The sequence below is a fragment of the Neolamprologus brichardi genome, chromosome 1, assembly GCF_056152115.1.
Source record: "Neolamprologus brichardi isolate AB-2024 chromosome 1, ASM5615211v1, whole genome shotgun sequence".
NCBI classification, from domain to species: domain Eukaryota; kingdom Metazoa; phylum Chordata; class Actinopteri; order Cichliformes; family Cichlidae; genus Neolamprologus; species Neolamprologus brichardi.
Window position 1 is genome coordinate 2,676,213 of NC_142104.1, and position 22,345 is coordinate 2,698,557.

Consider the following 22,345-nt stretch of genomic DNA (forward strand, 5'->3'; position numbering starts at 1 on the left):
CAATTCTTTCATTATGCTAACATTTGTTCCGGTGTATATCTGAAGTGAGATAAAAACCCAGAACTAACTTTTAAGAGTTTATTTCTTCTCCGCTTCGACCGTCGGCCATCCACCCCCCCCAACATCCTCCAACCTATGATTCGCAATGAATCCTGGGATTATGGTGGGTGGCTAACGAACGATACACCTGAGGCGTCATTCAAATCTGTGAGCGCGCGCAAGGGACGCCGCGTCTCCGCGTGCGCTCCTTGTGGAACGTCGCGTCTCCGCGTGCGTTCCGTGTGACGTCACTGACGCGCTTGCTTTGATCTGTCAGTAACGTCACAGACAACCAAACCCATAAATAAGGGCTCTCAGACAGAAAAATCAGAACTCGATGTTCATCTGTTTGCAAAACGTTCAGCAGTCGGCGCTCCGTAATACAAGAAAATTCTCACACTTCACTCAAACGAAGAAAATCAAATTTGTGACACAACAATGGAAACATTCAACGAAAATGAAAATTCAATCGTGGTCACACCAGACCAGATTATGCCGCCAATCAACAAGTGCTTTGAAAGGCTCTCTGAAGGTCAGTGGAGCATAATAGAAAATGGAAAATGCGACTCCAGCGTCCATGCCGTGCTCGCTGGTATGATTTCTGAAATCATTCAGATTGCCTCTACCAGCATCCTGGAAATTGCCCTTCCTGTTATTCAGGAACCCATGATAAGGGAAGAGCTTATGGATGAGGGGAAAATAAGGGTGTCCCTTGGAGACTCGATCTCAGCTGCCATCGCAAGCGCTCTTAATGTCCCAAGACAGCAAGATAAGAGCGCTGACAAGCTGACACTGATGGTTGAGGAAGAGATCACCGAAAAGGTCAGCTTAACCATTGCACTGATTGAAGAAAGCCCTGATTTCCTGCAAGACCCTGCCGTTTATTTTAGCGACAAACTTAGTAATAGTAAAAAACTAGACCGCATGGTTTGTTGCGCTGCCTCATGCCTGAAAAGTTATACGGCACGTAAGGTGTCGTTTCAGTGTGGGACAAGCAGCTCTGGTTCCAGTACAGAAAATCTAATTTGGGACACAACAATGGGAACACGCAACAAAAACAAAAATTCAATGGTGGTCACACCAGACCAGATTATGCCGCCAATCAACAGGTGCTTTAAAAGGCTCTCTGAAGTTCAGTGGAGCATAATAGAAAATGGAAAATGCAACTCTAGGGTCCATGCGGTGCTCGCTGATATGATTTCTGAAATCATTCAGATTGCCTCTGCCAGCATCCTGGAAATAGCCCTTCCTGTTATTCAGGAACCCATGATAAGGGAAGAGTTTATGGATGAGGGGAAAATAAGGGTGTCCCTCGGAGACTCAATCTCAGCTGCCATCGCCGGCGCTCTTAATGTCTCAAAACAGCAAGATAAGAGCGCTGACAAGCTGACGCTGATGGTTGAGGAAGAGATCATCGAAAAGGTCAGCTCAACCATTGCACTGATTGAAAAAAGCCCCGATTTCCCACTAGACCCCGCCGTTTATGTTAGCGGCAAATTTAGTAGTATTAAGAAACTACACCGCATGGTTTGTTGCGCTGCCTCATGCCTGAAAACGTATGCAGCATGTAAGCTGCGCTGCCAGTGTGGGACAAATGGGTCTGATCCCAGTACAGAAAGTACTGGTTCAAAAATATCAGTTCAATCAGCAATCGCAGAGATTTCTGTTATTCTGTCCACAAGGAGCTCAGATGGAGAGATGACAGAAAAAGATAAAGATGAGCTCCCAGAAGAATCAGCTGTAACAGAACAAAGCAAAATAAAACCAACTACAGAAACACAAAGTATCCAGGCTCCAACCCCAGTAGAAATGGTTGCAGCTGACATCGTAGGTGAGATACTTGCTAACATGGATTCAAGCAGTGAAGAGCTCTGTGAGAAATGTAACTTACCCAAACCTGCCTTTAATGCAGGCTTAATTATCCACAAGGTGAGACACTTCTTCTCCAAATGTGTGCCATCCACCTCACACGCCAGGCTCAAAGCACGCAAACACAACTTTTCCATGTTTGCAAAAAAACAATTTGAAAAAATGAAAACAGAGCTGAAAAAAAGAATAAAGTCAAACAGGCAACATTTTGTTTGTCTACAAAACATTTGCAACCACCTCAAGAATGAAACAGTGCCCTCCAATAAAAGTATAGTTTCCATTCTCCCAGGGTCAGTACCTGAAACGGCTGGTCCCCAGAGTACAGAGGCTCATCGCTCCCCTTCTCGACATACGCCAAGCCTGGGAACCGCAATTAAACGTTCTTCTTCATTCGACTTTAACGTCATTAGATCAGACGTTAATCAGTTATTTGACAAATTAACAAAGAAAGAAGGACTCTTCCTCATCGATAAGACCTTGGGGGACTTTAAAAACAGTGGGCATATCAGAAATTTTACGGTGGACTTAATGGCAAAAGTGTTTGATCTACTTATGATGGATCGAGTGTATCAAATCCCCATACCTCTAATGGGTAGATCCCTCTCAGACACGGTCATCTCCAGGACTCCACAATCAGTAGAGCGTCCCATTTCTGCTGAAGTCCTCTATGTCCTCATAGATGACACAGTAGAAAGGTTTTTGCAGAAGCTTTTACTGTGGGTGGAGAATGAAGAGAAAGATCAAATGATTCAAATGGACAAGATTTCTGGGGCCCTGGAAGACATCCAAAACTTTATTAAAAGAACACAGACCCCAACACAGGAAAAAAGCCCTGATTCAGATGGCAGAGGAAAAGAATCTGGTGCATCACCTTCAACACCAAAATCTGGGAGCATTTCTCCAGATACATTATCTGTGGAATCTGACAAATCACCCCGAACACAAAAAACTAGGAGCATTTCTCCAGATACATTATCCGTGGAATCTGAAAAGTCACCCCGAACACCAAAATCTGGGAGCATTTCTCCAGGTAGATGCTCTGTGGCAACTGAAAAGTCACCCCGAACACCAAAACCCGGGAGCATGTCTCCAGATAAATTATCGGTGGAATCTGACAAGTCACCTAGAACACCAAAAACTAGGAGCATTTCTCCAGATACATTATCCGTGGAATCTGAAAAGTCACCCCGAACACCAAAACCTGGGAGCATTTCTCCAGATAAATGCTCTGTGGCATCTGAGAATTCACCACAAATGCCAAAAACTGGGAGCATTTCTCCAGATAAATGCTCTGTGGCATCTGACAAGTCACCTCGAACACCAAAAACTAGGAGCATTTCTCCAGATACATTATCCGTGGAATCTGAAAAGTCACCCCGAACACCAAAATCTGGGAGCATTTCTCCAGGTAGATGCTCTGTGGCAACTGAAAAGTCACCCCGAACACCAAAACCTGGGAGCATGTCTCCAGATAAATTATCGGTGGAATCTGACAAGTCACCTAGAACACCAAAAACTGGGAGCATCTCTCCAGATAAATGCTCTGTGGCATCTGAAAAGTCACCTCGAACACCAAAAGCTGGGAGCATTTCTCCAGATAAATTATCCTTGGAATCTGACAAGTCACCTCGAGCACCAAAAACTGGGAGCATTTCTCCAGATAAATGCTCCTTGGCATCCGACAAGTCACCTCGAACACCAAAAACTGGGAGCATCTCTCCAGATAAATTATCCGTGGAATCTGACAAGTCACCTCGAGCACCAAAAACTGGGAGCATTTCTCCAGATAAATGCTCTGTGGCATCCGACAAGTCACCTCGAACACCAAAAACTGGGAGCATCTCTCCAGATAAATTATCCGTGGAATCTGAAAGGTCACCTCAAACACCAAAAACTGGGAGCATTTCTCCAGATAAATGCTCCTTGGCATCCGACAAGTCACCTCGAACACCAAAAACTGGGAGCATCTCTCCAGATAAATTATCCGTGGAATCTGACAAGTCACCTCGAACACCAAAACCTGGGAGCATTTCTCCAGATAAATGTTCTGTGGCATCTGACAAGTCAGCTCGAGCACCACAACCTGGGAGCATTTCTCCAGATAAATTATCCGTGGAATCTGATAAGTCACCTAGAACACCAAAACCTGGGAGCATTTCTCCAGATAAATTATCTGTGGAATCTGAAAAGTCACCTAGAACACCAAAATCTTGGAGCATTTCTCCAGATGAATGCTCTGTGGCATCTGACAAGTCACCACAAATGCCAAAAACTGGAAGCATTTCTCCAGATAAATGCTCTGTGGCATCTGACAAATCACCTCGAACACCAAAAACTGGGAGCATTTCTCCAGATAAATTATCTGTGGAATCTGAAAATTCACCTAGAACACCAAAATCTTGGAGCATTTCTCCAGATGAATGCTCTGTGGCATCTGACAAGTCACCACAAATGCCAAAAACTGGAAGCATTTCTCCAGATAAATGCTCTGTGGCATCTGAAAATCCACCTCCAACACCAAAAACTGGGAGCATTTCTCCAGATCAATGCTCCTTGGCATCCGGCGACAAGTCATCTAGAACACCCAAACTTGGGATCATTTCTCCAGATAAATGCTCTGTGGCATCTGACAAGTCACTTCGAACGCCAAAAACTGGGAGCATCTCTCCAGATAAATGCTCTGTGGCATCTGACAAGTCACCTCGAGCGCCAAAAACTGGGAGCATTTCTCCAGATAAATGCTCTGTGGCATCTGAAAATCCACCTCTAACACCAAAAACTGGGAGCATTTCTTCAGATAAATGTTCTGTGGCATCTGACAAGTCACCACAAATGCCAAAAACTGGGAGCATTTTTCCAGATAAATGCTCTGTGGCATCTGACAAGTCACCACAAATGCCAAAAACTGGGAGCATTTCTCCAGATAAATGCTCCTTGGCATCCGACAAGTCACCTAGAACACCAAAACTTGGGAGAATTTCTCTAGAAAAATCATCTGGAGCCTTGAGCCTGAAACACTCTCTCAAAGATTCCTCCAAAATATCAGAGATGGGTTCTGTGTCAGTTTCATCTTCTGATGTTCAGAAAATTTCCAGTGACCTTGCGTTGCTCCTTATCATGAGAATCATCCATAAATCTAAACCTGAGACCAAAAAGTCTGCTGTTCGGATCCCATCTACTACAAAAGAAATAGACACGGTCATCAATCGTCTGAGCAATCTAATGCAGCCTGAACTCAGCAGCACAGCGTCTGCCACAAGTCTGACAAATGACAAGAAAAAGTTCATCAAGAAAATAGCCAAATGCCTCATCAAGGAGTTTGGCTCCCCAGACAATGTCTTTAAGGCTTCAATGGCAAATGATTCATCTTTTGATGAGGCTCTGATTAAACATCTAAAAATCAGCCTCGGAGTCATCCCGAGTCCCCCAAAGACGTCCAAAATATCCAGGTTTTTTTCTGCGTTGGGAAAAGCATTGCTAAAACCCTTCAGGTGGTTCACTAAAGCCAGAGATCATTAAAATGACCATTTTGGCTTTTCCCACTGCCCTGCTTCTTTTAAAATCTTGAAGCAGACTTTTAGCACCAAATCCTTTTTTTAAAAACATCATCATAAAATTTTGGGATCAGCCCTCAAATCCAAATTTTAGAACTGTAGTTCACGCCATCTCGTCTCCTTTTGATTTCCATCCCCCCAACCGGTCGCAGCGGATGGCCGCCCCTTCTGAGCCCGGTTCCGTTGGAAGTTTCTTCCTGTTAAAGGGAGTTTTTCTTCCCCACAGTCGCCTCGTGCTTGCTCAGAGGGGGATCATTTGATTGTTGGGGTTCTCTGTAGTACAGTAGGGCTTTGACCTTACAGTACAAACAGGGAGGAGACGTTGTGATTTGGCTTGATTTTTAAAATATCTAATTCGGCATGAAATAAAAAAAAAATCCAAATTATAAATACATTCCAAGTTTGTTTGTGTTTTTCTTCTGTTGTCAAATATGTAGGTGTTACACGTGTGATTTTAGTCATTTTGCATCAGTTTGTAGCCGACGTGTCTGTTTGTGATCATGCTGCATCTGTTTTTGTCTGATTTGTGTCTTAGTTTGGTCAATTTACATCACTTTTGTGGCCCAATTTAGTTGTTTTGCATGTATTTGTGGCAAAATGTGTGGACCCTGTTTGACGTTGCTATGTTTTGTCTTAATGCTTCACTTTGGTTGTTTATGTATGTGCTCATTCTGATTCTAGATGTAGACCTGGCATCTGAAAATTAGCACCTAGTCCACTTCGAACATTTTTTTAGTCCATGGGTTAACACTTTTTTTTTTATTTCGCTGACCTTGTAGAGCAGTGGTTCCCAAACTTTTTTTGCTAGGCCCCCCTTTGTTTTACAAGAAAAATGTTCGCTAAAAAATATTATTAGCCAAAGCTTTCACTGGAAGTCAGTTACTGGTGTCAGGCCAGCTCCCACTTCTTCTTTTGTGTTACTTCTGCATATAAGTATACACAAAGAGACATTGAGACCTGAATTACAAATAAAAGCCACCTTCAAGATTAACAAACACTGTTTAAAGATCTCCGTATAAACTTCTGTGTGAAACAAGGCCTCAGTAGCATGCAGACCACACTGATCTAGGTCTTCTTGGTAGAAGAAGGTGTTTCCTTTTTCCAGATGTTTAAATGCAGCCTCCCCAGATTCAGAAGAAATTTCCTTTCAGCCATCTCACTTGTTTCATGTCCCCCCACATGTTTGTTCCCCTTCTTCATCTGAACCAACAAGAAGTGTGAGTACATGTCAGTCAGGGTCTTGGGCAGCTCTCCTCTCTGCTCTTTAGTCAACATGTGCTCCAGAACTGTGATCCAGCAGAAGACTGGGATGCTACACATGATGTGGAGGCTCCTGGATGTCTTCATGTGGGAGATGATTCTGGACAGCTCTTCATCACTGAATCTCCTCCTGAAGTACTCCTCCTTCTGGGCATCAGTGAAGCCTCGTACTTCTGTTACCCTGTCAACACATGTAGGAGGGATCTGATTGGCTGCTGCAGGTCGGGAAGTTATCCAGACGAGAGCCGAGGGAAGCAGATTCCCCTCGATGAGGTTTGTCAGCAGCTGGCTGACTGATGACCTTTCTGTGACATCAGACACAAGCTCCCTGTTGGTGAAATCCAATGAAAGTCTGCTTTCATCCAGGCTGTCAAAAATGAACAAAAGTTTACAGACAGCCAGCTTCTCTGCTGTGACCTTCTGTAATGTTGGATGGAAAACATGGAGCAGCTCCAGAAGACTGTACTACTCATCTCTGATCAGCGACGCTGTTGGTCAGAACCACTCTGATGGGTCTCTCTTGGTCAGGTAAGGCTTTAAAGATGTTATGACACCTGACTGTAATGTCATCAAGAGCCTCCATCTTGGAAGCTGTCTCCAGCTGCATCACCTCATGCTGGTTATGAACATCTTCATTCTGTCCCTCTGTGATGTAGAGCTCAGTGTAGATCCTGTTCGGGAGGGTTCCACCTCCTGTATTATCAGTTTCTTCAGTCACACTTTCAAACCTCCTCCTCAGACTGGTCTTATATTCTTCTAAAACTTCTTCCAGACTCGCATCTGCTGATTGACAACAAGAAACCAAAAAGAATGAAATGTCTTTAGTGTGTGAAACTGCATGAAAAACAGATTTTTATCTTTTGACGGCAGGGATGGGAATGGTGTTAAGCATTGTAAATTGTAAATAAGCTTCAGAAAATAGTAAATCATGTAACATGATATTTTCGGCATTAAGCTATAACCAGTAGTGATGGGATTTCCGGCTCTTTTTAGAGAACCGGCTCTTTCGGTTCGGCTCACTAAAAAGAGCCGGCTCTTTCGGCTCCGAACCGGCTCTTCAGGTTGTTTTATTGCTTTAATTAATTTATTATTAACAATAATATAAAATTATGCACAAAAGGAATTACTAATGTACAAAAAAAAGAGGTTTTATTTATATATGTTTATATATAAATATATGTGGTGGCCCCCAGAGACAAAACACGTACAAACTCCAAAACACATTTCTAGCATGAACTGAACTTCCAAAACAGAGCTACCTAGATTACTTAAATTACACAATTGAAAGCATATGTGTATTGTTTATGTATTTATACACAAGCATTCATATATAGTCAAATAATTTAAAAAAAATTCATTTACACATTATTACCACACACTTCTGTGCTTCTGAGTTTTTACGTGTTTTGGAGTTTGTACGTGTTTTTACGCGTTTTGGAGTTTGTACGTGTTTTTACGCGTTTTGGAGTTTTTACGTGTTTTAACGTGTTTTGGAGTTTGTACGTGCGTCAGAGTTCGTACGTGATTTGAAGTTTGTACGTGCTTTGTCTGTAGGGGCCACCGTAAATATTCTTTTATTTATTCACTCCACATAAAATGTAATAAATAAATCATATAATACAAAAATTAACTATTCACATTTCAACTTTTAACTATTTAAATTTTCAGCTTTTTCCTTTTACAAATTTAAAGTGAAACAACACAAAACACTGCAAACCACAATACAATAAAATATAAATTATAATATGAAAACAAAAAGAAGATGCACATTCTCTGTCATATGGACCTGCATGAATAAACTTTCTGAATCCTTTATCATCTGCAACTGAAAATAGTTGCAGATGATAGTACCTTTCTAATGTGACGTGGTTGTCCCTGGCACTTTCTCTCTCTCTCCCTCCCGCTCTGTTCCTGTGCTACTGAGTGTAACTACCGCCCCTCCCCCCTCTTCCCAGCGTAAAGCACAAGGCTCGCGTGCTGAGTGAAGTGGAAAAAAGTGCGAGAGAGAGGCTGAGAGAAAGAAAAAAAAAACCCCACGGCTCGCGATAAGGAGCCGGCTCCGGTCGTTCACGTCAAAGAACCGGCTCAAAGAGCCATTTCGTTCGCGACCGGCCCATCACTAACCAGTGTGTGACTTATTTAAAACATTTTGATTCATAATCAGAACCTTTTTTGTCACAGCAGAGACAAGAAGCAACTGTTAAAAATGTTCCTAATGTGACATTTTAAGAGGAGGGAAAATTCCCCTCATACTGGCTTCACATCACTGGCTCCCTGTTAAATCCAGAGCTGAATTCAAAAGACTTCTCACATAAAAAGGGCCATAATAAAACAGCCCCATCTTATCTGAGAGGCCTCACAGTATCATATCAGATAGATGGAGCACTTTGCTCTCAAAGTGTTCTCCATGTGATCCTTTACTCTCTCTGTGTTACTGCTCTTTGTCTGCTGTGTTACACCCTGCGATTACTGTTGCTGTTGTTTGGCCATTTACATGATTCTGTTCTTGTTGTACAGTAGCTGCTTAATAAAGTGTGTAAATGAACTCTGCTCTTCTTTAGATGATTTTTTTGAGTGTTTTTTTTTTTAAATTTCATCTAAAAACTACAAATGACCAGCTAAAATTTTGGCCCAGCAGCACACGCAGCCATACAAACTATTCATTTTGAGCTGCTGCTATGAAATTAGAGCCAAATGGAAAAGCCTGCTGCAGCGTTTTTTACACTCTGATTTTCTGTTTGTATTTGGATTCAGCCAGTATCCAGTATTTTTATCATTTATTTCCAACAAACAATTGAATCCTTTAGTTTCCAACACATCACCCAGTTTGCATCAGTATTGATCTCCAGTATGATTTTCTCCACGCGAGAGCCATTATGTTTTCAGTGTGTTCCTCTGATTTTTTTGAGTAGTATATATTGAGGATTGCCTGATATTGTGTGCAGGTGGGGAACATGACAGCTAAACTTTAGCAAACCAGGTGAAAAATAATTAAGACAATCACAAAGCAGGAAGTAAAACTAACGTGAGACATGAAAGGAAACAACATTCAAAGTAAAACAGGAAAAAAACCTATACCATAAAAAACTAATGAAATCTTTTTCATTTCCTACAAAACAAGAAGTCAAGTTTTCAAAAATGTGTTCATCAGCACACCGATACCGACTCTTACTTTGGACAGAGATGCCACAACTGGTAGCGACTGAATCCTCTGAGACATCTTGACCCAAAGCACAGCAGGACAACTGCTCCTCTTCCTCCACACCAACATCACTGTTCTCTCTGAGGACACAAAGGGAAAATTATTATTACCAGTACAACTGTCAAAGTGACCAAAGTGACTCACACGCAGGTGAATTGTTCAGTGCATTCATCTGTAGTGAATAGTGAAGCACAGTTCAAAAAGACAACAGGACGAGTTGATGCCTTAGTTAAAGGTACAGCTGCACAAACTAAGTTCAAACCTGATCCTTTTCTATGCAGAGCTCTTCTCTAAGGTCAAATGTGTTTTTCTCAAGGTTTCCCACCCAATGACTGCTTTCAGTTTGTCACGTTAGGTGCAGTGTGGAAGATTATTCCATGATCAATGGTCTTTCATCAATGATTATTGATCAATGGTCATGACAATTTGCATATTAATGATCAAGGAACTGACGTCACAGCCAGTGGGCTGGTTTCAGTCATTGTGCAAATGTACTGTTTATAAGACTGGAAACCTGCAGTCAGCTGTGTGTGACCACCCAACAATTTATCGTTGATGGAGCTGAGTCATCTTGTGCCAGAACAAGGAAGGGAAAATGCAGCTTTTTTCCTTCTGCTGTCTTTCTCGAACTGAGCAAAACTATGATGTGGGAGAAGTGGAACTGCTAGCTTTCCTTGGAAGGATGGTGTTATTAACGGGAGGGAGCACAACACCTGCTCATTGTTCATCGTTTGACTGACCACAAGCATCTTGCATATCTCACAGCAGCCACTCAAGACAAGCCAGGTGGGCCCTCTTCTTTGCTTGGTTCAACTGTGTTATGATCTATAGACCCGGCAACCCAAAACGTGAAACCCAACACTTTGTCCCGTCAATTCTCAACTTCTGATGCCACGGCAGAGGAGACCATTATTTTCCCGCCCTCCTGCATTGTTTGTTTGCTGTACTAAGAGATTGAGTCATTTTCTGCAATGCATAGCGGGACACATGTCCCAGATGTTGAACTTCACATCATATCATGCTTTGTAGATACTTGCAAATCTCTATAATATTAAAGCTTGGCATTCTACACTAAAAAGCTATGAAACCCTGAAAAAGAACCAGCTGTTTTTCTGTATTCTTTAAATTAAAATATTGACCATTATTAGCTGCAAAGGCCTTCGATAACGGATTTGCACAGGGCAGATGTATTCAGGTGAAAATGTATGACTATATTATGCTAAGCTTTTGAGGATCTTAATGTCTTTTTCCTTTTTGGCAGTTTTGTTCGCTGACTGTGGCAGATCAATACTGAACTATAGATTAAAAGTCTTCATGTAACAGGAAAGTTTTTCAGCTGCATTATTCACTTGGAAACTCAATCTCTGATTTTCAGAATCCATTTGTTCCATTCCAATCATATTACCTTTATTATGATAAAGGCTTCGGCATGTTCACCTACCAGTTTGAGTTCTACCCAAACATCCACTTCCAGAGAATGATTGATCCAAATTCATACCCTCTGCAGTATAACGTAGGAGAGAAGGTTTACATGGAGATAGATGCCTCCTCTACAGTCAACAACACAAAGTTTTTTGTGGAGTCCTGCAGAGCTTCGCCAAATGACAACCCCAACTACCACCCGACCTACTCCATCGTCGAAAATGGGTAGGCATGAGGACAGGTGGTGCATCAGTGAAGGTTCTCCTGTTTATCTGTTTGTACTTGAAGCAGTTACCTGAGTGCCTTTTAGAATAAAAACTTCTCTCATCTTTAAGAATTTCAGGTGTTATACAGAAGTGGAAGTCCGTAGAATAAGGCTCTTTAAAGGTTTTTAAGGCATCAGGCTATTACTTGAATATTTGTGAATGGCGCTGTATGATGGTTAAACAAGGATTTATGATGAAATTGTAAGTTGTAGTCTCTTTCTTTGCATTGTCCTGTGATCAGGTGCCCAGTGCACTCCACTGTTATGACCCATGCACCAGACAACAAGAGACAGTTTCGGTTCTGCGTCGAGGCCTTCAAGTTCATTGGTTTGCACGATCAGGTAAAGAATGAGTTTAGACCAGACCTCTAAATACGTTTTACATTGTTGTGCTTGAGCGGCACCATCGACTGGAACCAAATTCCTTGTATGTGTTTGCGCATATACTTGGCCAAAAAAGGGGTTCTGATTCTGATGAATTCTACACCCAAAACTCAAGCCATATCTTTTTAATCTGATTAACTTTATTGCATACTCGCACATCTCGTGCACACATTGCTTGAAATTTGCTAAAAGTTACCTAATTTTTAAAAAAGTGTATTATGCAAAGAAAACATTGAAAATGTGTCCATCATGGGGGGTGTTTTTGCAGGAAAAATGCCTGCTTTTATTTAAATGCTATAGTTTGTCATTTGTTGTTTGCTCATGTGGTCAAAGGGCAGATGATGTTTGCTATCAGTCACTAGAATCTTCCTTCAGTATGTTTCAGTGAAACTTTCATGATGATTACCTGATGGGTTTCAGCCAAAATTGTTCTTAAGATCAAGATTGTATTTGTTGTTTTACAGATAATACCAGCAACAGACTGAGAGGGCAGCTATTATGCTTATAATTTAATGCTTAAAATTGTCATTTCATTGGCTGGGAATACATCCTCACATTAGGTTTGACAGCATTTCCAGTTTTGGCTGAAGCATGAACTGAGGCTGCAGTTTGGGGAAGACCTCAGAGGAGGCTGGCTCCCGGGCCGGGCAGATCTCCATCAACAGCTTGTAGCGCTGCGGGAAGCTAAATAAATAATCTCCATTTAAATCTGTGATGTCCACTTAATGTAAATTCAGTTTTTCCATCAGAATGTTTTACGTGCAGCACTTGGATACTGAGAGATTTGAGGTTGAGTGACACGCACAGCCAATCACTTGCATTCAGGTATACATCAGCTGTTCAGTATGTGAAGCAGGAAACTCCAACACCAGGTGCTCACAGGGATGCATCAACTCCACGTCAAACGCTCACCACCACTCCCACTGCTGAAAGAGAGGGGCTGTCATGCAGACTGCACAGCACTTTTCCAGGGTCCCCTGTGCTTGAAGAGGTCAGCAGACATCAGCAGGAGTGCAGGTATGGAAACAGAGTCGGCTGCTTTGTTTTAGTCACTGTAACTTTGGATAACGCTGAATTAAAACGGATCTTCTCTTGTTTCCAGGGAACGCCATGAACCTGAACCTGGTCTTCATCGCTGGATGTCTTCTTGCTGCCGTCGCTATGATCTGTGGCGTGCTTACGTTCAGCGCCGAAACATCAATGGTCAGATACCGAGCTTTGTCCTCAACTGAAAGTTAAAACCCTTCGTGTGCTCCAGAGGATGAGATGAAATTATTTAGCTCAGCCTGCAGTCTGAGTCTGAGTGTTCATGTATCTCCTCATGTGTGAATTAACTGATGAAAAGCAATTATTTTCTATCAGTTATTATTAGAATATTACACAGCTTTGGGTGCATAAGTTTGTTTTTTAAATCTATAGATTTACAGAATAATTTGAAATGAATAAATCCTGATTATTGATCCTGATCAAAAATTTATAGAATAATGAAACTTTTATTACTGTTTTTGTCCATGTTTACTTTCAGCTGTCGACTGTGTAGCTCAAAGTCTCAACTGACATTTACACAACATATACTTCATACCACAGTTTCACAAACTGTGAAACAAGCTAACGAAAAGCTTGTTTGTGCTGCTTCTTCCTGCAGGTCTCTCTTGGAAATGAGGATATTTTTCCTTCTGATTAAATAAAGATGAAAAAAAAAAACTGCTTCTGTCTGAGATTCCAGTAATTGTGTCACATACTTCCATTTGTAACACATTTCTTACCAATCTGTAATCTTGGATTAATGTTTGTAATATTATATCAATGTCAAGCTTAAACGACGTCACACACAGAAGTCTCTGAAATCATCAGAATATGTAGCAAAAGTTCTAAAAGATCACATTTCTCTTTGTGTCAATATCAATAAACTTCTTACAATGTAACTGGTAACGATGTTACCACAGCAACCCAAATCAGCTGTTCCTTTCCTTCTCCATAGTAATCGTGGTTACACGTCTTTTCTGTCCAATGTGGCCTTTTTGGTCTCGAGTGTAACCTCAGGTTGCATCGTTTGTTTCCATTCATCGATTGCAGTGACAGTGACATGTTTACTTACTTTAAGAGAGACTTCTTCACTTAAACACAAAACGTCAGTTTTTGTGTGATTGAAGGTTTCCCAGCAGGTCAGTAAATACAGAACACTTGGTTATAAAGATTTTATGTTATTACCTAAAACTACACAGCAGGTGAAACAATCAGCTGACTGACGGTCCTCACAGAGGACAGACCTCCAACTGATTCACCACATCTGATGGGAGCGGATGCTCTTCAGTCTGGAAGAGAAAACAAACACACACAGACAGTGAAGAAGACGGTTCAAGGTGCTTTGCATACGACACTAAATTCAGTTTTTAAAAATAAAAGCATCTGTTTACTAAACGTAAACACAACACTCCCCAGACACCAGATTATTACCCCTCTAATACAGCGGTCCCCAACCCCCGGGTCTCGGACCGGTACCGGTCCGTGAGTCGTTTGGTACCGGGCCGCGAGAGTTGAGGCTCAGGTGTGAAATGTTTGGTTTTCAGGGTTTTTATTTCAGCGTTATTTTGTTATCGTTTTTATCGTTTACTCGGTTTTCCTGGGTCTTTTCACGAGTGTTAGGAATAAATTTTCTTTTTTTCGGTACCGGTACTAGTTTTATTTTGTTGTATTTATCCGCGACACCTTAAAGGCCGGTCTGTGAAAATATTGTCGGGCATAAACTGGTCCGTGGCGCAAAAAAGGTTGGAGACCGCTGCTCTAAGAGATCTGATAAATAAAAATGATCAGATCAGAAACAGAAGAGCAGATAAAAACAAACTATGTTCTTAATTGAACGCAGTGAGTTTCTGGATTATGGATTTAAAACGTTTTGGTGGAAACAAAAAAAGAGAGAAAAAAACTCTAAATATTGTTAATAATTGTTTTGCACACACAGCTTCTGACTAACATCAGCACTTTATAACAAACTAATTTCCAAGTGTCTCCTATTCCATCAGGGTCATCTTTCGATGCTCTGACAGGTGACCTCTGACCTTTTTAGCAGCTCGTCTGTCGACACCGGTCCGTCTTCACCTTCCTGCTCGCCGGCTCCTCCTCCTCGCTCTTCTTCGGCTGCTTCTTTGTGCTTGTGCTTCTTGTGTTTCTTCTTCTGTAAAGAAAAAAGAAGTCACAGCTTCAGCGTGAGGAAGGAGTCATTTTATCTGATCTGATCCTTACTCTTCGTTTTCTACCTTCTTTTCCTTCTTGTGTTTGTAATGCTTCTTTTTCTTGTGTTTCTTCTCTTTGCTCTTCTTGCCCGTTTTAACCTCCTTGATTGGAGGGCGCATGGAGGCGGCGCCTCCTCTGACTAAACACAGGAACAACAGGCAGGTTATTAATCCTCCAGCAACGCTTTTACGAAGCAGGATGCACTTAATGAAGTAGAAGAGGAGCAGTGAAAGCGTCGATGAACAGATGCTCTAGTTCTACATGTGGATCGATTCACATGAATGTAACCCAGCTGAGCTGATCACAGAGAGATTGCTGCATCTATAAAAACAATGTCCACGCAAGGGAAACCACGTGACTGGGTCACGGTGAATAAACTTGAGTTGTCTGTTGTTGATCTGGTGGGTGACACTCACTCAGAGCAGCCGAGGGAGGCGGCAGCTTCGGCCCAAACTCCTCCTCTTCCTGTTCGGAGGCCTGAGTGGAAACTGCTGCTTTTGAAGGAGCCGAGAGGAAAAGAGTTGACAGAGTTACGCTCGACAGGGACGTGAGATTAGAAGAAAGGTTACGGTGATTCAGCAAACTCAGAGTACCTGCTCGGTAACTGGAGGAGGTGGTGGCTGAGGAGGAGGTGGTGGCTGAGGAGGAGGTGGTGGTGGCTGAGGAGGAGGAGGGGATGCTGAAGAGGTTCAGTGACTCCGAGTCCACTTTTCCTTCATCCTCCTTTGTCACCTTTTCTTCCTCCTCATCGCTGCTCCCCCCCTCTGATGAAGAGGAGGACTTCTCATCGGAGGAGCTGGCAAAGATGGCCTTAAACAGACATGCAGGTCTTCCAGGAGACTAAACGCTGTTTGCTTTCCAAATTTCCATAAAATGATTTTTAACATTTCTCTGGTGAATTATCAGAAAACAGATTAAACATCCAGGGTACCAATGATATTGTAAGATCCAGACCTACATTAAAACAGAGAAACCCCCTGTGAACAAGCACTTTGGTACGGAGCCCCGCAGGGGACATGGGAGAAAAAAAATTAAGACGGAAATTTGCGAGATCTCGCAAAACAAACTCGGGATCGCGCAAAAGTTTTAGCCGCATTCTTCCCGTTAGCTCGAAGCTAACGGGAGGTCGAGACCTACTACAGCCGGGAGGAACACCGCTTTCCCGGCACATCGTGGCTCGACCTCCTGGTCGGCTTCGAGCCAGCGTCCGAAGAATGTGGCTAAAACTTTTGCGAGATCTCACAAAAGTTTTGCGAGATCTCGCAAAAGTTTTGCGAGATCTCGCAAAAGTTTTGCGAGATCCCGAGTTTGTTATGCGAGATCTCGCAAAAGTCCGTCTTAATTATTTTTTCTCCCATGTCCCCTGCGGGGCTCCGTACTTTGGTGACAGTGGGAAGGAAAACCTAAATTTTCGCAGGAAGAAACCTCCAGCAGACCCAGGCTCAGAGATGGTGAGCACGGTGAGGGTGAGGGGAGAAAGACAGGACAAAAAAAGAAAGAAAGAAAAGCTCAAGGAGCAAAAACTTCCTAAAAACTTCTGGCCGGGACTGTGAGTGAAAATACTTGTGAACCTTGGAGGAAGCAGCCACCAACTTCCTGTCAGCACTCACTGACACATCTGTCACCCAATCACTGTGGCCCTGATGGGGGGAAAAGCAAAATCAGGAGTTAAGTGTCTAAAAGAACACGACCAGAAACATCAGGATGTCTTCACACAGCCGAGTTTAATCACCTTCAGCACGAGAGTCTGAGAGAGAGACGACAAATCCCAGAGAGCAACAGTCCCGTCGTAGGAGGCGGACACCAGGAGGTTCGCTGAGGAAACACAACAGGAAGTGATTTTATTAGGCAAACATTATGAGGAAGAACTGAGCATGTTCCAGTACCTGCAGAAAAACACATCAGCTCAGTGAGCAGTGCTTGCTTTCTAAACAGTAAACAGCACGACGGACTCTAAGGTGCTGACATTTCTTACAAATCTTAAGCCGTGCAACCACCAGAGGTCTAAACCACCTGACCTCTGATCCTTTAGATCTGCTTCTTAACGAGGGCAGAAAACATACTTACAGCACACGACACGATGAGCTTTGTTCATTTTCATTCGTAAAAATTAGCTAAATCCTAATGCATAAATAATTAAATAGTTAAAAATACACATTAAAAGAACTCTTTTGTCCATACGTGGATCTAGCAAGTGTTCATCGATCAAACGCCGCCTCTTGCTCGTAGTTCAGCACAAATGTTACTGGAGAATCTGAGGACGTCAGCTGAGGACACCTGCTTGCTCAGAGGTCTCACCGTCAGCAGCGGCGAGGCAGCAGGCACTCACGCTGCCTTCGTGGCCTCCCTGCAGCGGCGTCCCGCCGTGAGATCGGAACCCCCCCGCCTGCAGGTCCCACAGCTTCAGCGTCTTGTCCCACGACGCCGTGCACAGGAAGTGCCCGTTGCTGGTGAAGCAGCAGGCTGAGACGACGTTTCCATGGTTACTGATTGCGAGAATGTAAACAAGAACAAGTGCACAGGGGGGCTCCTCTGAGGGTCTGAAAATTGTCATCAAACTTTTGTGAATCTGATAAATATCTGAGACTTCAGAGTGTCTCACGCTGAAGACAAAAGCCACACAGCGTGAGAGGAGCTCAGAGCGTTTACAGGTCACTGAAATGCTTCACCTGTCGATGGACACGGTGGTTTTCTGCGCCCGCAGGTCCCACAGTTTGATGCTGCGGTCTGCAGAGACGGTAGCCACTCGCTGGCTCTGAGGGTCGAACCGACATCGAGTGACGCAGGAGCGGTGAAGATCTGATCGGCAAAGCAAACACACGCTCACTGACGCTCACAGGAGTATTATTGCCGACCGGGCAACACGCGACCTGTCCTACCGCTGACGTGGTGCAGCATCTGTCCGCTGGCGGCGTCGCAGATGGAAACGCCATTCTGAGGATTTACAGCGCAAACGACCAGCCGGCCGTCAGACGAGGAGCTGCAGGAGGTCAGCAGGCCGAGCTGCCTCGATTTCCACTGCGACAAAGATCATAAAAGTGAGTCAAACTCAGAAAAGCAAAAAGACCAAATTTATTCCATGTGTGTGAAAGAGCAGAAACATGTGCGCAGAGAAATGTGTGCAGCGAATCACAGGAAGGTTGCTGGTTTGAAACTCCAGGAGCGTGACAGCAGACGTTACCAGAGTGAGTCCGGTCTCGAGGTCCCAGGCCACCATCTTCTTATCCCAGGACACTGTGACCATCCTGACACACAGAGCAAACGTTTCATTCACAGGTGCACTCGGGTTACTACATGGAAGTTTCTGCATTGTTGTTTTTTGTGAACTTTATGTTTTTTTCATCAGTGTGAGAGATTACATGAAGCCTTACGGGTCCATGGACGATGAATAAGTCATCGGTTAATTCACAAAGATGTTTTTTCCTCAAAGAAATGAAGAAAAACTTCATCTATCATCAGATAAAGGTGAAAAAATTGCTACTTTTTGTTTTACAAATCTCAGAAAGTCAACTTTTACAAGTCTACTTGACTTTACAGTCTTGGTAACAGCGAATCTTCACCAGCTGGTGGAGCTTACAGTTCCAGTGACAGTGACGGGGAGCTCACGGGAACTCATTTTTCCAAATATTCAGACATTGCAGTAATCGAGAGCCTGCTTCCCTATTTCACATGTTCTGGGCATGTCCAAAACTGGGTAGCTTTTGGAAAAGCATATTTGAAACCATGTCCAACATATTTGGTGTTCCAATTGCACCCTGCCCGTTTATAGCTATTTTTGGGGTGACGCCTTGTGATGCCAGTCTTTCCAAATCACACTCTGATCTTCTGGGCTTTTGCACTCTTTTGGCCCGTAGAATGATATTATTGAAATGGAAAGAGCCACTTCCACCTGTATATGGGCGATGGGTTAAGGATGTCATGTACTATACTCAGCTGGAAAAGATCCGCTACACTGTAAAAGGTTCGGAGGTTTTATGACACATGGCAACCTTTTCTTACTTACTTTGAAAGATTAAGTCCTGATACTATCGCTTAATGTGCGTGTGAGTGGGTTTTTGTTGTTGTTGTTGTTGTTTTTTTTGTTGTTGTTTTCCCTTGCTGTTGTTCATTTATTTTATTATTTACTTTGTATCTGTAATTTTCTTTTCTTTTATCTCTTCTTTCCTCTCTGGCTGGGTTTTAGTTACACTGTTCTGGATGGGTGGGGGGGGGGGGGGGGGGCACGACTGTTTGTTAATATTGCTGTAATTGTTGTTGGAAGCAATTCTTTGATCAATAAAAAGACCCTGATATAAAAAAAAAAAAGACATTGCAGTAATCGACTACAAGGCCAGCTGCACAAATAACTGAAGAAATGTTTTAATGTTGACCTGTACAACGCTACTTCTGTAAATGTTGGCAGAAGTTCATCTCACCCTTTCTTTTACACCAAATCACTTCTGCCTCACTTGAAAAGACCCGACAGCTCAGCTTTGACTAAGACAAAAGGAATACAGGTGGAAAGATTTTGGCTTCCAGGTCATAATGTTTGCAAAATTCAAAAGAGAAATCATCTGCTCTCAGCTGCAGGATCATAACCTAGCTGAATTTAAAGCTAACGTGGAACCCACCTGTTGCTGTTTGGGATCAGAGCACACTCAGTGATGGCTTTACTGTGAACTCCATCAAATGTCCTCAGAGGCTGACAGCTCCCCACATCCTACACGGGTCAGAGGTCAACCAGGAAGAGTGAATATGGAACAACCTTCTGATGATTTATTCCTAAAACTAAACTTTCTGTGGAATGAATTCATCAGAAAACTGATCTACAGAGAGGCTGTTCAGTCAAACACAGATTCTGAGATTCTACAGACTGATGTGGACACACAAAAAAACACAGAGGTTCTCAGGGTTTGCAGAAGAGCATCTCTCAGCACACAACCTTGAAGAAGATGGGTTAAAGCAGCAGAAGACCACACGGGGAGCTACGCCTGTCCGCTAAGAACAAGAAGCTGAAGCTACAGTTTACACATGCTCACCAAAATAAGACAATAAAAAAACTGGAACTGTCTGATCTTCTGTATTTCTTGTTGGGACATTGAGACGGTGGGACTGATCCATCCTGCCTTGTGTCCTGATTTCAGGCTGCTGGTAGTTTAAGAGTGTAGAGTTATGTTCACTTTGGTGTCAACTTAGCATCATTTAAACTCCACAGCATACCCGAGTGTTGTTGCTGACTATTTCCATGCCTATTTGACCACAGTGTACCATCTTCTGATGGCTCCTTCCAGCCACAAAGCTCAAATCGTCTCACACTGGTTTCTTGAACATGACGATGAGTTAACTGTACTCCAATGGCCTCCACAGAACTTTGGGGATGTGGTGCAACAGGAGATTCAAAGTGCCAAGTATCTCCTGGTCGCAGCAGATGGCCCCGCCCCTCCCTGAGCCTGGTTCTGTCGGAGGTTTCTTCCTGTTAAAAGGAAGTTTTTCTTTCCCACTGTCACCAAAGTGCTTGCTCATAGGGGGTCATATGATTGTTGGCTTTTTCTCTGCATCTATTACTGTAGGATCTACCTTACAATATAAAGCGCCTTGAGGCGACTGTTGTTGTGATTTGGCGCTGTGTAAATAAAACTGAATTGAACTGACATTAGAAACTTGAGTGTAGACCAACCCTAAAATCAAAACAGGCACATCGACTCATAAAAACTGCCGACCATGACAGCAGCTTACCCAGAGGACAGCGGTGCAGTCTGAGGAGCAGCTCAGGATGCAGCGATTGTCGCAGCAGACTCGAGCTGTGGTCACAGCATCGCTGTGAGCTTGCAACACCTTCACTGGGATCTGCAGACACAGGTTATACAGCAAACTAGCAGAGGACCATTGAGGAGAAAGAAGACTGACATCTACTGTACAAAGAACATCCATGCAGTGGTTGCCCAGTATAATTATGGACCAGCTTCAGATCGCAATATATTTTGGGCTACTGGAGCTCAAATTCTAAGCTTTGGTTTTAAATGAATGCTTGTTTTGCAATAGCTGAAAGAACAGGAGAAAGTGGGATCTTACCGCACATAGAACCCAGGCAGAGAAATAGCAGTAAAATTTGGTGCTGCAGATAAAAATATAGAGTTGATGATGTGCATTTCCCTACTTTAAAATGAGGGCGGAACGGCTCAAAGCCAGTTTGCATGTTTGGCCCTCCCCTCTGACTCACTCAATGACCTGTGGCTGCCCTATCACCTAAAAGCCATTTAGGTTGGGGTTTCTGGGTCTTACTGTCCCGTGAAGGTCTTTCTTATGTCCCCAGATGATTTTTAAGGGAAACTTTCCCAACCAGCTTAGAGGCATCAATGTCAAACATGAAATAAAGGCAGGCTAGTGCAAGATAAGCCATTTTACCTGGTTTTGCAATACACATGCAATTCTGCCCATCAGAGTCACTTTTACAAATAGTGTTTTCAGACTCATCTTACAACATTAATCTGCGCATAACAGTCCACAGTGACAGCACAGATTTTTAAAAATTATTTACAGATCCTTTATTATGACGCTCACGCTGGTGAATCCTAATTTTGAAACATTCATTTGGTTGATCCAGTGGCGCCTTGAGGCTGTTCACTAATCTGCCCATGTTTCTATTAGCTCTCCTTATGTTTTGTAAATGAAATCTTAAGCTCGATAAAAACGTCAATACATCAAAGATAAAAGTAGCGACCTCAGCATTGCACTGTACTTAGAATCTAGGAATTCTAATAGTGCTTTACTATTACCTGAACTTTATAATAACTGTTACAGAATTACTGGAAGTTACAGAGTAAATATGCCTGCTCCATCTCAGTCAGACTGTCGGGATCAGACGCTCTAAAATAACTTTGCTCTCGTGCTTCAGACCAAGAGAAGACAAACCTCACATGCAAGTGAACGCATCACGCTAACGTTAGCCACCGAGCTAACCGTTTCGGTTTACCTGAGACTCCGAGCTCCACGCTTCTCTCTCCTCTTCTCCGCCTTCCGAAGGCTCCTCCGCTGACAAAGGGTCGATGTTCCTTGACGCCATTTTTCGGTACAAATTAAACTTGTCGTTTAGCCAAAAGCCACATTAGCTAATAACAGTTACCGTGGCAACAGCCT

The 22,345-nt window shown here is 43.0% G+C and overlaps 3 protein-coding genes across 6 annotated transcripts; 2 read left to right on the forward strand and 1 right to left on the reverse strand.

Moving 5' to 3' along the window:
• Positions 1-477: 477 nt before the first annotated feature.
• Positions 478-5,856, forward strand: LOC148106255 (uncharacterized). The gene is made up of 3 exons (XM_087839554.1): positions 478-571; positions 1,172-2,774; positions 4,542-5,856. Exons 1-3 carry the CDS (start codon positions 478-480, stop codon positions 5,425-5,427), a joined length of 2,583 nt encoding a protein of 860 aa, XP_087695680.1. The 3' UTR covers positions 5,428-5,856.
• Positions 5,857-11,109: 5,253 nt separating this feature from the next.
• Positions 11,110-13,234, forward strand: LOC148106256 (ZP domain-containing protein-like). The gene is given in 6 exon segments (XM_087843206.1): positions 11,110-11,119; positions 11,346-11,571; positions 11,854-11,953; positions 12,821-12,959; positions 12,962-13,012; positions 13,098-13,234. Coding segments are annotated over 6 exon segments (663 nt in total).
• Positions 13,235-13,458: 224 nt separating this feature from the next.
• LOC148106257 (uncharacterized) lies at positions 13,459-22,345 on the reverse strand. Of its 4 annotated transcripts, none has more exons than XM_087839621.1 (14): positions 22,182-22,345; positions 20,945-21,055; positions 19,840-19,928; positions 18,363-18,474; positions 18,109-18,247; positions 17,899-18,028; positions 17,528-17,715; positions 16,962-17,044; positions 16,801-16,869; positions 15,823-16,039; positions 15,646-15,723; positions 15,253-15,368; positions 15,055-15,167; positions 13,459-14,310 (listed from the first exon to the last, which is right to left on the reverse strand). In XM_087839621.1, exons 1-14 carry the CDS (start codon positions 22,269-22,271, stop codon positions 14,277-14,279), a joined length of 1,569 nt encoding a protein of 522 aa, XP_087695747.1. In that variant the 5' UTR covers positions 22,272-22,345; the 3' UTR covers positions 13,459-14,276. The 4 variants fall into 4 exon arrangements, with proteins under 4 accessions (XP_087695747.1, XP_087695716.1, XP_087695696.1 ...); XM_087839590.1 differs by having other exon boundaries at positions 13,462-14,310; positions 15,055-15,170; positions 15,646-15,720; XM_087839570.1 differs by having other exon boundaries at positions 13,462-14,310; positions 15,055-15,170.